At 38.8% G+C, this 15,303-nt stretch overlaps 1 protein-coding gene across 1 annotated transcript; it reads left to right on the top strand.

Moving 5' to 3' along the window:
* Positions 1–1,642: 1,642 nt before the first annotated feature.
* On the top strand, positions 1,643–15,085 carry LOC149925399 (uncharacterized). Its single transcript, XM_090161183.1, has 3 exons — positions 1,643–1,694; positions 4,054–4,109; positions 13,368–15,085. Exons 1-3 carry the CDS (start codon positions 1,658–1,660, stop codon positions 14,835–14,837), a joined length of 1,563 nt encoding a protein of 520 aa, XP_090017309.1. The 5' UTR covers positions 1,643–1,657; the 3' UTR covers positions 14,838–15,085.
* The last annotated feature ends 218 nt before the right edge of the window (positions 15,086–15,303 follow it).

Here is a 15,303-nt window from a genome sequence, read left to right as displayed (position 1 = left end):
TGAGAAATAACATCCCCCCTAATATAGTTGTCTAAGAATTTCTCCAAAATCTCTAGTAAAAAGGAAGTCAAACTGATTGGGATAAAGGCCTTAGCCTCGAGATTTACCTGGCTTCGGAATAAAGATCACCTTAGAAAGTTTCCAGGTGCTAGGAATATATCCAAGGGCAATACAAGTCATATAGATTCTACTCAACATTGGGCAGATAATATCAATGCCCTCCTGCAACAGAATGGGAATTATCCCATTCGGCCCCGGAGAATTATAGGGCTTAAAAGACTTTATTGCCCAAATAAGTCTGGAGTGCGTGACAATTTTAAATCTTCCCTTTTGGTACGTGCAATCCTAATGGGAAGGGGGTCTGAATCAGTACTGTTCGTAATTCTGGAGTCAGGAAAGTGTACATGAGTTAGGGTCTCCTTACCCGACGAGGAATGACTGCCATCTTTCAACTTAATAGTGTCAAGATGTTTAGTCTTGTCATTGGCCATAATTTTCATTAACTTTGCCGTACTGGGAATATCAGAGATATTCTCACAGAAGTTCCTCCATGAGTCCCTCTTGGCCTCGCAGATGGCCTTATGGTATGCAGTGAGGGTGTGCTTGTAGGCAACCCAGTCACCCAACCTCTTAGCTTTGTTAAAAAGCCTCCTAGATTATTTGCGAAGCCTACCAATCTCATAATTCCACCAAGGAACTAGCCTTGGCTCAGTTGGCTGGTTGGTAGACTTCACCGGACAGTTGCGGTGGTAGGAGTCGATGATGGCATGTTGCATGCGATCAACAGCCAAATCAAAATCCAGCACCGATGACAGCCTAGGCTTATCATCCTTCAGATGAAAATTTAAATCATCCCTAAAACCAGGCCAATTGGTTCGCCTGGGATTGCGAAGTTCGGTATAAACCTGAACCCCTTTTATACTGACTTTATAGCAAATGTGTCTGTGATCCGACAGTGATGGTTCACTGGACACATGTCAGTCATTAATTAGAGCTGCGACATTTTCTGTGCACAGCGTGAGATCAATGACCTCACTTCTGTTACGAGTAACAAAAGTTGGTTCATTGTTTTTATTAAGAATATGAAGGGATAATTTAGGTTAAAGCACACAACAAATAGAATATAAGTTGTCTAACTATAATGCTCTACAATGGCTCTCTGACGACGTTATCATTTGGCTATTTTCAATTTGAACTTCTTATGGTATAAATAGATGGCATCACGCTCTCCAGTAAAGTCAAGTTTTTCGAAGAATTGGATAGATTCATGGCCATCTCTAATAATAGGGGCCTTTTCATAATACAGGAGGCAATGATAGAGCCGCCGTTTGTAAAAGAGCAAAGTAGGTAGGTGAATTTCTTTTCATTGTTTAATGAAATATGCTTTGACTGGTATTACCCTTGAGACGTCATTTACATATCATATTCCTCCTAAATACATTATTGCCGCTCAATTTAAGATATATAATAGACACGTTAAATTTCAAACGTTAAATGTAAAGAAAATTCACGAAGTTATTGTTTAATGTTTACAATGCGTTCCGGACCAAGAAAAATTTAACAATTTAAGTTTTCACGTATGAACTAATAAACTTGTTATTATTTAAATTGTCTTATTCATTTCCCATTTTAAATCAGCCAATTTAAACGAACAGACATGGTTCTCGAATCAGCCAAACAAATTTATCTCTGTTGTAAGTAGCATTCTTTTACCGTACTTCCGAAAACAGAAAACGCTTCATCGATAATAGACGTTGTTTTGCGTCAAAACGTGGGCACCGCTATGTTGGGTGAAAACTCGGAACAACTCCCTCTGCGTTGAGTTTGCAATTTCCCCCACCACTGGTTTAAGGGGTTTTCAATCAAGCTCTACGGTTTCCCCTTCTATAAAAGCTTGTTGTGGTTAAAGGTAATATTTAGTGTAGCGAGCCGTTGGCTCGCGTGGAATTAATTGTTTTCCACCACATTCCTACGCGTTGTAACCCGGCTACCTGAATTAATGGCTTTAAAAGTCGCTGATTATTAATATTATTAATATTAATATTAATATTATGCTCACTATATCCGCTATTACCGCTGTTACAGCTCACTATGGCCGCCTTTACAGTTTACTATGACCGTCACTGCCGTCATTATAGCTCACTATGGACACCATTGCCCCCGTTACAGCTCACTATTGCCGCCATTCTCCCTCACTTGGCAGTGATGGTAGTTTTGGATTTTAGAGAAGACCTCCCACGTCCCAGCAATCATCCTACAGCCGTCTGCTTCCGCTAGAGTATTTTCTACCTTTTGAGAATGAAGGCGCCAGAGGGTTTTGGCCATATTTTAAGTTTGAGTGTGAAACCCTACTCATTTATTGGATATTTTTTTAAAATAATCTTTTCTATACAAAGAAATAACGATCTTTCAATGATAATATTGATATATTTTCTAAAATTATCAATTAACGTAGGTCACCTTTGCTATATACGTCAACTATTTAAACTGTTACCAAATTCTATTTTCTACTGTACTTTTCTTGCTAATTTTACTAGATGCGTAGAAAATATAGTGCCTACCTTTAAACGACCATGACAGTTGTGGTTTGTACAAAATGACGGCAGCTACATTTGGGCGCGAAACAAAGTCTATACATTAATTTGTCTGTAACGACCATAGACATAATAAAGAAATAGACACCTTACGCGGAGTTCGATTTGCCAAAAATACACGGGAGCGATAGCTAGCAGCTGTTCCGTATTACTGTGGTACTCCGTGTAAAGCGTCACCTAACGCTTAAGAATATTTATCGGGTTTAAAATCAGACGCAAAAACTTTGGCGGTGAATATGACTAGGTAACATGTTTTATAATTAAATACCCAAGTTTTTGTGATTTTTTTATTTAGAAAGAAGTAGTAAAAGTGTTTTCTACTGAAAATCTGTTTTTATTTGGTAAAATTGGTTAAAATTTTGGTTTTAACACATTGCAATAACTTTTCAACAAGTAAAACAATACCCGAAAATGTTTCATTCCATAAGTAGGATTAAATTATAATATTATTTAGATAAATATTCATTCTTATTTAAAATCTTTATATAACTATAGATTCCCCATATCTAAACCTACAATGCTTTCTCAATGGATAATTGCTGTAAATCTCGAAAACTGGGCACCTTCAAATAATGATTTCATTTGTAGTGATCACTTTTTAGAATGGGATATACAAATTGTAAATGGCAAAAGGTGTTATTATAATTTGAGCGGGATCTCCTTTTGTTTTTAGCCAATTTTGTTAAGTTGGTATGAAGAGATAATCCTCTCTCTATAAAAGAAATGTAGTCTAAGAACTAGAACTTGCTGTATTACGAAATATTTTAGGCATGGACATCTTCCCAGATCTCCACGAACATATGTTTGATGCTGAAGTTGGAATCGAACAGCATCGCATCAGTTTGATTAAGAAAGTTATTAATTTATATTGCAAGGTCAGACTTTACAAATTAGCGAAGGATAAAAATCTAGAAATTAAGGGTCAAGCCATCGGACACAAATTGTCAAAGCTCATTTTATTTCAAGGACAATAGCTTCATACCTTTTGTAGAAACATCCATTTCAACAAAATTATATTTACTTTTGTTTACAATTTAGAATCTAATATAATTATAAAGAGAGAATATTCCCATAACAAGCCATAACCACAGCACTTGTACTTAAGCTTTTGACAATATAACATTTCGTCAATTAAAATATTTTTTATTTTTTATTAAAAGATCATCTGCTGCTTTTTATATGGGTTTCGAAAGAATTAATTGACTTATTTACTACTTAGAATTAAAATGAACTGAATTTTAAATTATCACAGCCGAACCTAAAAGATTACAAACACGAACAAGTGATGATTTTTTTATTTTATCACCTTCTCGACAGGCGTCGCTTAAACGTAGTACCCCAGGAATACGGAACAACTGCCGGTTGTCTGCTTGGCGTTGCTTCCGTATTAACCGCCCGTAGAATCTTGTGTCTATTTCTTTATTATGTCTATGGTAACGACTTTTTACTCGTTTTTCAGGTGTGCTCTTGCTGTGCTTTTGGCAATTTGAATTCGTCACGCTCTCATGTTCAGGCGTAAGTGGGTATTTCATCTGGAAATCTTTAATGCTTATCTCAAAAACAGATTATTTAAGAAAAAAGGGAAATCGTTGATAAGCATTAAAACTGTAATGCGTATCTTAAAATCAGATTATAGAGTAATATCGACGTGATGTATGTCGACGTCACCCATGCTTTTTCCTATAGATAAAAAACTGCCCTCAAAATGGCGGCCATAGCCCAAAGCTACAGAGTGATACTACTCTATAATAGAAATTATAAAATCATTTGAAATCATTAGATATTAGCATAAGTTAATGATACCTCTAAGTAGACAAATGGCTATGCTGCCTATGTCGGATATGCTTGTCCAAATCGACCTATGTCTCTCCGTACTGCGTATCAAAGTAGCCTTAACATACACTTGGAACTGCCGAAGCTGACGTTTCTTTAATCCCGTTTAGTGCAAGGCTAGCTTGAACTTCCCCAAAAGAGATAAATTTCGGTATTCCCTTAGAAAATTCGTTCCCCCCCCCCCCCCCCAGAGGCAAAAGAACGTTTTTTGCTATTGGTTTATTTCTCTCAGCTCAATATAGTTTCATTCTCGACCGCACAGCGGCGCTGGGTCCGAGATATTTTTCAAATCTTTCATTTTCGCGGGAATCGGAGAGACAAGATTTGACATAACATTTTCTGGACAAAGATTCCACCTTGAAAGGGCTTATTTGTCTACTTAGAGGTATCATTAACTTATGATATTAGGGAAATGGTTGATAAACAGAAAAAATGCTCAAAATCATGGTTTTACCAAAAAATATTTCATGGAAATCCAAGATTTTTTTTAAATCATAAAATTTACTGGGAATCAAAGAAATATTAAGAAGTCGAGGAAATCTTTGGTAATAAGAAATCTGGTGTACAATGATTATTGCTACCAAAAAACGACATAAAACTCAAAAGTGTTTCAACCCTACCTTTGCGCCTTTTGAAATATTTACTGAAAGCCAACAAGATGGCACTCTCTTTGGTCTATGGGCTAGTTTGTTTGGGCATTGGGCGCGATTTCCTCTCGTCTCTTTATGCTCAGTTGCAGGTTAAACAAGTTCACCAAGGGCGATATTATTTCGTTGCCACCGTTTAAAAGTCGCAATAAGTTCCAAGTGTTTAAATATGTAATTTCTTGCTATAGTTAATTTATTCAAGAAATTATTTTTTTAATTTAATTTAAAAAATATCGTTACATTTTTATATCTTAAGTAAAAACAAACAAGCCTAGGTAGTGATGGGCCTGATTTTTTTGGGATTTTAAAGATTTTATGCGGGTTTTTGGGAAAATTTTGGCGGGTTTGGCAACCCTGACAACTTAAGGTTCCATTGGGACGGTGATTCGAAACCACGTCGAGAAAAAGGCGGGGCTTAATAAGTGTAAGACGTAACCATAGATATAAGAAATGTATAAAAAGGTCTAGATAAATTACGGGGCGTCTAAGCCTAACATAAAATACGGAATTGACACCTAGCAGACACCGAGGAAGGCACGTGACCCATAGCGCGAGCTCTCTTAGCATTTTAGTACTAAGTGCTTGACCTTTCCGCAGGCCGTAGTCTTTAGACACCATCTGTTGGTGACTTTTAGTATAATTTTTAAGCAGGAGACAACGGCTCTCGCAACGATAGCACGAGCTTTCTTACCGATAGATGGCGCTTTATAAGGATAGCCTGCAGAAATTACGCGTTTCTGCTAGCTGTCACCTCCGTATTCACTACCTTTGAAATATTTTATCTAGACCTTTATATGCGTTTCCTATATCTATGGACGTAACACGACATTTCAAATTCATTGGCTCGAGGTTTGACGCGAAAAGAATGCGTCGTCATGGTAACAAATAGGCGATCTTCCCGCGCATAAAAGGCTTATAAAACAATGGATTTAAAAACCTCAATTTGTTATCGTACTTAATATTTTGAAGTAATTATAATGTTCTTCGTGAAAGAAGTGTAGTGAAACCTAATTTCAGGCATTTGTATTTCTATAAAAGAGATAATCAGGTAAGCTAATAATATAATAACCATGACTAGGCTTAATGACGAGTTTTCAGCGAATTAGGATAGCGACTGGCGAGTTTTTCTCGTGAGATTTCCCGCTTTAAGACACGCCCGTTTCTACGAGCTTCATCACGGCCGTAAAAATCTTCCTTAGACCAAGGAAACTGAAGTTTCCTTGCTTAGACATAGTTTCCTGCTTTTAGTAATTAAATTAGTATTAGCCCGGTAATTTTTTTAATGCTGTCTATTCTTGTTATTTCCTCCGACCCCTTGCACTTTTTTTTTATTCAAGGAAGAAAGGGCTGATTGAGTCTGAGAAGACCGCGAGCCCGGCGAAACACCATCTGATTAATCAGGGCGAGATCTGTGTAACGGCCACGCCAACGGGGGGATACGTGGGGACAGGGGTGGGGACACCCGTGGCGGAAGTATTCCGACCACCCGTTGGGGAATTGGTAGTCGTCCTCACACGACCATCCACAAACTCTACCTCCCGGACGCCTGGGATTACAGGAGTGAGCCACTACTCCCGGCAACCCCTTGCACTTAATCCTCTCTTATAGTCTTAGTCGATAGCTACGCCGCAAAATTTTCGTTTTGAAAACGAAAACATTTGAGAGAGTTGGCCGTTTTCGGTCTATCGAAATCTGGCAGCCTTGCCTGCCTTCCGGCCTGTATCTCCATACCGAAAATGGCCGACGATTACGCTGCCGAAAATATTCTACTAAACTGATCGGCGGCGTTTTTGACCGTTATTTTGAATTATCGAGAAATGGAACACGTGAAACTTGATCGGAGAAGATCTGAGCACGCAAATGGAACATAAAATGTTGATCACAGCGATCTAGAGCGCGGTGAGAGTACTCAGTCAAATGAAAAACGCTATTAGGCTGAAAAGACCAGTCACTAAATGTCACCCTTCCAGTTTTATCAAGTTGACTTTTAGTCTATAGAGTAGTATCGCTCTGTAGCTTTGGGCTATGGCCGCCATTTTGAGGGCAGTTTTTTATCTATAGGAAAAAGCATGGGTAACGTCGACATACGTCACGCCGATATTACTCTATATTGGGACAGAGGATGGAACTAGGGGGTTAAAGGGGGGAAACTAAATATGTCAGCGCCCAGAAAAATTCCAAAAAGGCATTTTGGTCGCCGTCTCAGGGTGGCAATTTTTGAGCATTATTTTTTATGACGAAGTCTACGGAACGTTGTTTTTTTGCTGCAAAAGCCATCCGTCGCCTAAAATTTTCTCCTCCCCGGAAATCAGGATCTAGCCATTGCCAGCGTACCTTTCCCTGTCTTTAAGTCTTTTATTTTCTCTACTGTTAATTTTACCTAAATCGGATATTTTTAACCATTACCCGAATGTTTTCCTTACAATCAAAACCAAATTTCATAGAAACACATCAATCGTAAATTAAATGTGCAATCGATCCAAAACATGCAATTCAATATTGAAAATAAAATAATTAAAACTAAAACAACCATATCTCTACTTGGAATGCTCATCGCGGCAGAGTTTCGTCTCGATGTGGGTGACGGTTTTTTTTAGGTCACTATGTTAACTTAACAAACAACAACGTGAGAGGGGAGCGCGCGCAAAGGGGATTTTTTATCTCGTAGGCGGGGCCAAAGCCGTTAGAGTAATCTTACCATACGCGATACGGCAGGATAAGCATTCCAAGTAGAGGTATGGATTCCTGGTTGAAGTTATACGTGAAAACCTAAGTGTATTAACTTTGAGTCCGAAACTAACCATATTCGCTCCCCAAAATCCGGAAATTTTCGGCGAATTTCTCTCCTCCGTAGCACGAGCAATTTGGGGCAAATCAAAGCTGTTGTTTTATTCCTAAAATAGAAGGAACTGAAGTGGAGGGATTCTGTTTACTTGCAGAAGTTTTCAAACCAGAGGTTTATAATCATAATATTAGGCTTATTGTAAAACAAAAAGGAATTTACAAGGAGCCTTCGGTTTCATATCGTTTTTCTACTACGTAGGCTTGTGTATGCCTATTTCGATTACTACTGCGTAGGACTTTTTCCTGGGTCTTAAATGAACCTGCTTTTAATCCCAGATGTAAATAAATGTATTACAGACAATTAGCCAATGACACGCTTCGCATTTTCTGACGTCTGAAGTCTGGAATTTCGCCGAAAAACTCGATTTCCACCATTTCGACTTCTTTTTATAACAATGAAATTTTCTGTACTTGCTATAAAATGTTTGCTCTTTCTAATGAATCATTAATTAGCCATAGCTAAAATTTCGTGCAACCAACACTTTAATCCAAAAGAATATTGCTGAAAATCATAATAAACCAACGTAGCACAAATTAGATGACAACAAAACTCTCCTTATTAAACTGAGTTGATGCGACGTTAAAAAGTTTTTAAAACAAATAGAATAAAACTGAAGACAAAAACAGGAACTTTCATAGTTTCACAAAAAAAGGAACTTTAACTCTCTATGAATCACGTATAAATAAATAACTGACGGTACAGACCCGGAATTTTTAAAAAGAACGAGACCTTTCCTATCTATAATCAGTTAGGCTAATACCCAAGGCACTATACCTTAGGCGACTTTTAATGCCTTAAACAGGTGACCGGGTTACGATGCGTAGGTATTACTGGGCAATCTTTCGGAAATATGTTGTAGATGCCGTGTTCTATACAGATTTACCTCTATGACCATGTGAAACTAATATTAGGGCTTTAGGCTTGACCAGTTTTTCTCCTAGGGGGGGGGGGGTCTCTCTGAGAGGTAACCTATACCGCCCCGAGCCAAATTTCAGCCAGGGGTACGCCTTCGCCGCTACTACTAGGTGACTCTAGCTTACGTATTTTTACTCGCATTTTGGGTTATCTCCCAGCCATTTTGCTCAATCCCGACCCGAGTTATTGCCTTTGCAGCTACTACGAGGTGACTGGGTCCTCTTTTTACTGGCTTTTCACTCGCGCTCTTGTTCCGAAAGGTTACTCCTACAGAGCAAGGTTGAATACAAAGCGCTTAATTCACCGCAGATGCACCTTAACTAGCGCTACGAGGTAACCCTATATTTAACACCCGTTTTCCCTCCATAAGGGAAGGCAACGAAATAAAAAGGAAATATATCTAGCACGAATTTGGCCTGTTTACGGTTGAATTTCTAAGTATACCTGCGCGCGTTATATAATTTCTAATTTTTAATTGCATTATATTTCAAAGTGATAACTAATTAATTAAAATAAATAAGATTTAAAAACAGTTAAGCTAAAGTGAGACATACCTAATAAAATACCGTTTGGCGAGTCCAGGGTAAGTATAGAACGAGTATTGCCGAGATTACCACGTTCACGTATATAAACAAGCGATTTGATGATTGATTAGGAGCATAATACTAAAAATACGCTTTAATGAAGCTTAAAAATAACAATCCACATAAAATATTAATTGATCACTTTGAAATTTACGCAATAGGCGAATTCAGCAGAAAATAGGCGAAATTCGAAATTCCCGCCGGTGATTTACCGGAAATTCGTGCTAGTATCTTTCCGCCAAATGTACTAGATAATTGCGCCAGGGTTTGTGGAGAGATGGTTGATAGACTCCGATTTTTGTACTCTTTAATATTCTTAGTCTGCGCCAGAAGGCGCAGCGAGCGCTATGTTTAGGGGCTCGTCATCAGCTCTCTGCTTTCGTCATATCAAGAAAGATTTTTTGCGTCTTCGACTCTACTCCATTTTATCAGTAGGCGATACTTTTTATAAATTTTACGAATTTGCGGGCGGTAAATATAGTTTTATGAACAATGATTTTTATCATGCTGTGCTTTCGTTTTTTAATTTAGTTGTCTTTAAATAGTGGTAAAATGACATCGGAAATTTCAAATAAGTTTTTTTTAAGTTTTCTTACATAACATTTGTCCATAAATTCAAATCAATATTCTAATTTAACTTTAAAAATCTAATCTGTAAACTCGCAATTATAGCTACAAAACATCAGTGCGCTACTTTATTTCCAAAACCACGTATCTTTTAAAACAATTTGTGCAAAGATACGTGGTTTTGGAAATAAGATAGAGAATGAGCTTCACCGCTATACTTCTATGTGCTGCAGAGAAGTGGTCGACATTTCAAAGGGGCTACATAGCGATGACAGCGCCATCTATATTTTCCAATGGCGTTATCAAAGCTATACTATGGGAAAAAATCGGAGTCTATCAACCATCTCTCCACAAACCCTGATTGCGCATAGAGATACGTTCTAAAACTCCACACATGGTGGCGCTGGAGTAGTGAAATTTTTTACTTTTGATGCTATAAGCAATCTGTGGAAAATATAAAGATCTGGCCTTGGATTAATTAAACACAGGGATATACCGCTCCAGCTTAAAACTCCATTATGTGGCAGAAAAGATTGTTATAAACCGTCTATCTGAGGAAATCGGCGAATAAACGGAAATCCCCATTGCACATGCACCAAATGTGTGCCAAAGTAGTAGCGCATCTTCACATTTTGAGCCAAGGCTTAGACACCACTTTCTTTTCAACTAAATAATTTGGTAAAATCTTAATTAATATACACTCAGACTAAAAATTTCAGTAATTAAGTTCTTACCATTGACTCGGTTGCTTATTTTGCTAGGTTCTGAAGTGGCTGGCCCTTCGGAAATAACGCGTTAAATCTGATTACGTAAACGGCACACATTCGGCGCAAGCGAATTTTTAGGGTTGGGTGGGTACCAAATTAGAGGTCACTAGGGCGCCAATAAGAGACATTAGGTACACCAAAAATTGCTTAGTTACCTACCGAAACGAGTATATGGGACGCTTCTGTGAGGCAGGGCCTATGGTCTAGCATCTGCAATAGGCGCTTCAATAAATCATCCTCCAAAGAAATCACCAAGAAGTAATATTTATAATATTAATAATAATAAATAAACAGCTAGGCCAGTGGCCTAGCCCGGGGGGGGGGACACAGGGGGCACATGCCCCCCCCCGAAACGTATGGTCGTACGTACAAATATTTTTATTTTATTTACTTTTTCAATGGCGTGCCCCCTCCCGAAACAAAATCCTGGCTACGCCACTGAGCTAGGCTAATACCCAAGGCACCACCTTAGGCCTAATTCACCAAGCGACTTTTGAAGCTATTAATTCAGGTGGCCGGGTTACAATGCGTAGGAGCCAGGACCCGCAAGGTATTGTTTATATAGTGTTTGATGAAATAATGGAAACTTTTCACCTGTAAACAGAATGTCGAATTTTTGGCAAGCTTTAATATGACAAAAAACTACGTGGTTAAAAGGGAACGCTAATTGCTGCCGTAACAGTGAAAAATTTCCATTAGTTTAACAAGCACTATATAAACAGTGAGTTGCAGGTTCTGGCTCTCGGAAATATTACTTCTTGGCGATTTCATTGGAGGATGATTTATTGAAGCACCTATTGTTAATATAAAGCTAAATACCTAAATCTGAGCTATGTGTTACCATCGAGGAAACACGAAATAGTGAAAAATAATAAAATGAAAATATAAGCCTTTTATAGGTTCTATTTCATCCATCATAACTAATCCGCGCAATTCGCGACTGAAAACTACGCTCTTTTTGGTTCGCCTATTGAAACTTAGATAGGTAGCGGCTAAAGCAGACGCTATTAATTTCTCCTCATCGTTATTCGTAAATTTGACTTTATAAATAATGAGACTTGCATTTGAATATAATTTTTTACAAAGTTTGCTTATATTTTGATAAGGTTATTTTCTTATGACTTTTTAATTTGTCTGTCGCAGACGCTAGATCATTTGCGTTACCCGCTATGGCCATGACATTTTCAGCGCTATTTAGTGGTTTGATACGGAGGTTTAAATTTAGGTAAATTATATCGCCACGTACCCACCGAGTTTAAATTTTCAAGTGTGAAAGCTCATTAAATTTTTAGCCTAGAACAATTTACATGTAAAAGTCGTCTGCTGTTTCCTCACACATTTAGTTCATCGGTATTAAAGCAGAGGGTGCTATTTAATCCAAGCTCGAAGCCTATATGAAGAAACTTCAACCGTTCTGGGCGTGACCGAGCTATAGCTATCTTCTAAGCATACGGATTCTTTTAATTTCATTGGTGGTCCTCTAGCGACTTACAATTCCTTTAATTCAGGTGGCCCGGCTACAGCGAATAGAAGGGTGGTGGAAAGCTCTTCATGCCACGCAAGTCAACAGCTCCCTACCGTTAATCTCTACAAGTTTTTATGGGAAGGGAAAACGCCTATAACCAGTGGGGAGAGAACTTGCAAATTCTACGTAAGAGCTGTTCCGAGTTTTTACCCAGTGCCATAAGCTGGGATCGAACCCAGTCCTTTTTGCCACCCCACCTATTCCATTAGTAGGTTTAACAATTGATATCTATTCTTGACAACGTGTATTGAGCTCAGTCACGCTACTAGCGGCGGAAGTTTTTGTCGCATCGTGCCAATTTTGGAAAAGGGAACTACTGGTTTGTAGATTAAAGGGCAACGCAAGTGGCCATGTAGGGGGGCGCTTGGTTTGGAACTATGCTTTCTTCTACAAGTCGTAAGTTGGTTTTCCAAGGAGGATTTTATACAGCGTGAAAACCTTATTCTCCTTGGTGTAGCGAATTTTTCGATTTTCTTAGCTCACCCCGAACGAAACCAGGATTTTAGGTTTAGCTTAATTTATTCATTATGGAGAAAAGAACTAAGTTAGTTTTTGTGAGTTTGACCTTGATATTTTCGATTTAACAATGTTTTGGAATAAAAGTATTTGCCAATTGAATATTTTTAATTATGGAGGTTGAAACATTAGGCCTTGGACGCGGTAAATCTCTGCCGCTAGCCTCACCTTGGATTAAGAAATTTTTTAATCCAAGGCCTCACTCACTTGGTCCTATATCCCGTCTCCCTTAACAATTTCACTATCATTATATCCCGACAGAATATTTATCTTTGTTTTATTACATTAATTTTGTTGGTAAGCTCGGAAACTTCGCTTTCCTCGGCCAATTTTTGCGAATAAAGAATGCATGGATTTTGCATAAAAACCGCAAATATGGTTCTGCTTTTTTTACAGAGGGAAAAGCTATGGCAGATAGCGCATGCGCAGTCGTTCTTTTTCTCTATAAGATAGTTTACCCCCTGCATGGTCAATTGCGTTGCCATTTAAGAAACGTTTTTACAGAATGTCAAAATGCTGCTTTCTGATAACTTTGGTAAAAATATGTAAAATATAACTTTTTAAAATTTTATAGAAAAATTGTCAGAAGACCATATCAATAATAACCAGCGAGACCGATATGAGATCGTGCGTCGTATATCAGACTAAAATAGCTTGGGAAAAAATATTGACTACTTACAATATATCAAACCAGTTGATCGACGTCGAATTTTCCGATTTTGTCGACGGCTGCTTAAAATCTTGCGGCTACTACACTTTCGTTTCGAAGACATATTCTAAAAGTAGTGGAAATGGTGAGACCGAAGCTGTAGATACTGGGACGTCATACGTCTCTTCCTCGGGTGGAAAATATGACTCCGGATCTGAAAAAATATTTAAAGAAACTGATTCTCTGTCTGAAAAGCCTTCGTCTGGAGGGCCCTTGCTTGAAGCCTCAACTAAAGAGGATTTGTCTGATGAGATTTCATTTGAAGATGCTTCGTCTGTAGAGGCGTTGTCTGGAAAGATCTCGTCCGATGAGTTTTCGTTGGAAGATTCCTCATCTGAAAAAGCTTTGTCTGGAAAGTTTTCGTCCGGAGGGTCTCGGTCTGATGAGGTTTCATTAGAAGAGGCTTCATCTACAGAGGCTTCGTCTACAGGGTCTTCATCTGGAATTTCTTCGTATGGAGGGTCTTCTTCTGGGGGTTCTTCGTCTGGAATGTCTTCGTCCGGAGGGTCTTTGTCTAAAGGATCTTCGTCTGGGGGGTCTTCTTCTGGGGGGTCTTCGTCTGGAGGGTCTTCATCTGGAGACTATTCGTCTGCAGAGTATTCGTATGGTATGTCTTCATCTGGAGGATCTTTATCTAAAGGATCTTCGTCTGGAGGATCTTTATCAGGAATGTCTTCGTCTGGGGGGTCTTCTTCAGCAACGTCTTCGTCTGGAATGTCTTCGTCTGGAGGATCTTCGTCTGGAGTGTCTTCGTCTGTAGTGTCTTCGTCTGTAGTGTCTTCGTCTGTAGTGTCTTCGTCTGTAGTGCCTTCGTCTGAAATGTCTTCGTCTGGGGGGTCGTCATCTGGAATGTCTTCGTCTGGAGGCTCTTCGTCTGAAGTGTCTTCGTCGGAAATGGCTTCGTCTGGAATGACTTCGTCTGGGGGCTCTTCGTCTGAAATGTCTTCGTCTGGAATGTTTTCGTCTGGGGGGTCTTCGTCTGGAATGACTTCGTCTGGAGGCTGTTCGATTGAAATGTCTTCGTCTGGGGGGTCTTCGTCTGGGGGGTCTTCGTCTGGAGGCTCTTCGTCTGAAGTGTCTTCGTCTGAAATGTCTTCTTCTGAAATGTCTTCGTCTGAAATGTCTTCGTCTGGTATGACTTCGTCTGGAGGCTCTTCGTCTGAAATGTTTTCGTCTGGGGGGTCTTCGTCTGGAGGCTCTTCGTTTGAAATGTCTTCGTCTGGGGGGTCTTCGTCTGGAGACTCTTCGTTTGAAATGTCTTCGTCTGGAGGCTCTTCGTCCGAAATGTCTTCGTCTGAAATGTCTTCGTCTATGTATTCGTCTGGCGGGGTCTAAGGGGGAGAATAGGGAACTGGAAATCCTACACCCGATGATACATAAGACGGGGAAAAGTATAGGAACGAATTGAGAGTTGGAAGAATATCACGAATACTGCGAGATGACTACGGCAAAAACACTGTGATGGCAAGTGCTGTAGATAATCCTTTCTGTAATAATATGAAATACGTATGATATTCTAAATAAATTATATGTACCATTATTGAATAGGCAGTTTTGTAGTAAATAAATGTATTTTTAAACGATTCGAATTCACGAATATCCTATGTAACATAATCACTCATAAGTATGCCTCTGTGTAATATTTCCATATAAACAATTCAATGATACTTTGCACGGAACATACAATAGGTGTTTCTATAAAATACGCGAGGTGTAAAGGTTTTTCTAGGTTCCTAAATTATACACTGAAGTGTATAGGTAAAATTAGTTACTCTTGCGAGCACTAGGGGGCGCATGAGGG

This window comes from Leiobunum rupestre, chromosome 10 (assembly GCF_980474605.1).
Source record: "Leiobunum rupestre chromosome 10, qqLeiRupe1.1.hap1, whole genome shotgun sequence".
Classification (NCBI taxonomy): domain Eukaryota; kingdom Metazoa; phylum Arthropoda; class Arachnida; order Opiliones; family Sclerosomatidae; genus Leiobunum; species Leiobunum rupestre.
This window is presented reverse-complemented; position numbering and strand designations above follow the sequence as displayed.

Excerpts from the sequence above, each read along its gene's own strand:
- LOC149925399 (XM_090161183.1), top strand. The coding sequence starts at position 1,658 with ATGGTTCTCGAATCAGCCAAACAAATTTATCTCTGTT. Across the intron at positions 1,695-4,053 it reads CAAACAAATTTATCTCTGTT|GTGTGCTCTTGCTGTGCTTT; the intron begins GTAAGTAGCATT and ends CTCGTTTTTCAG. Across the intron at positions 4,110-13,367 it reads TCACGCTCTCATGTTCAGGC|AAAAATTGTCAGAAGACCAT; the intron begins GTAAGTGGGTAT and ends AAAATTTTATAG.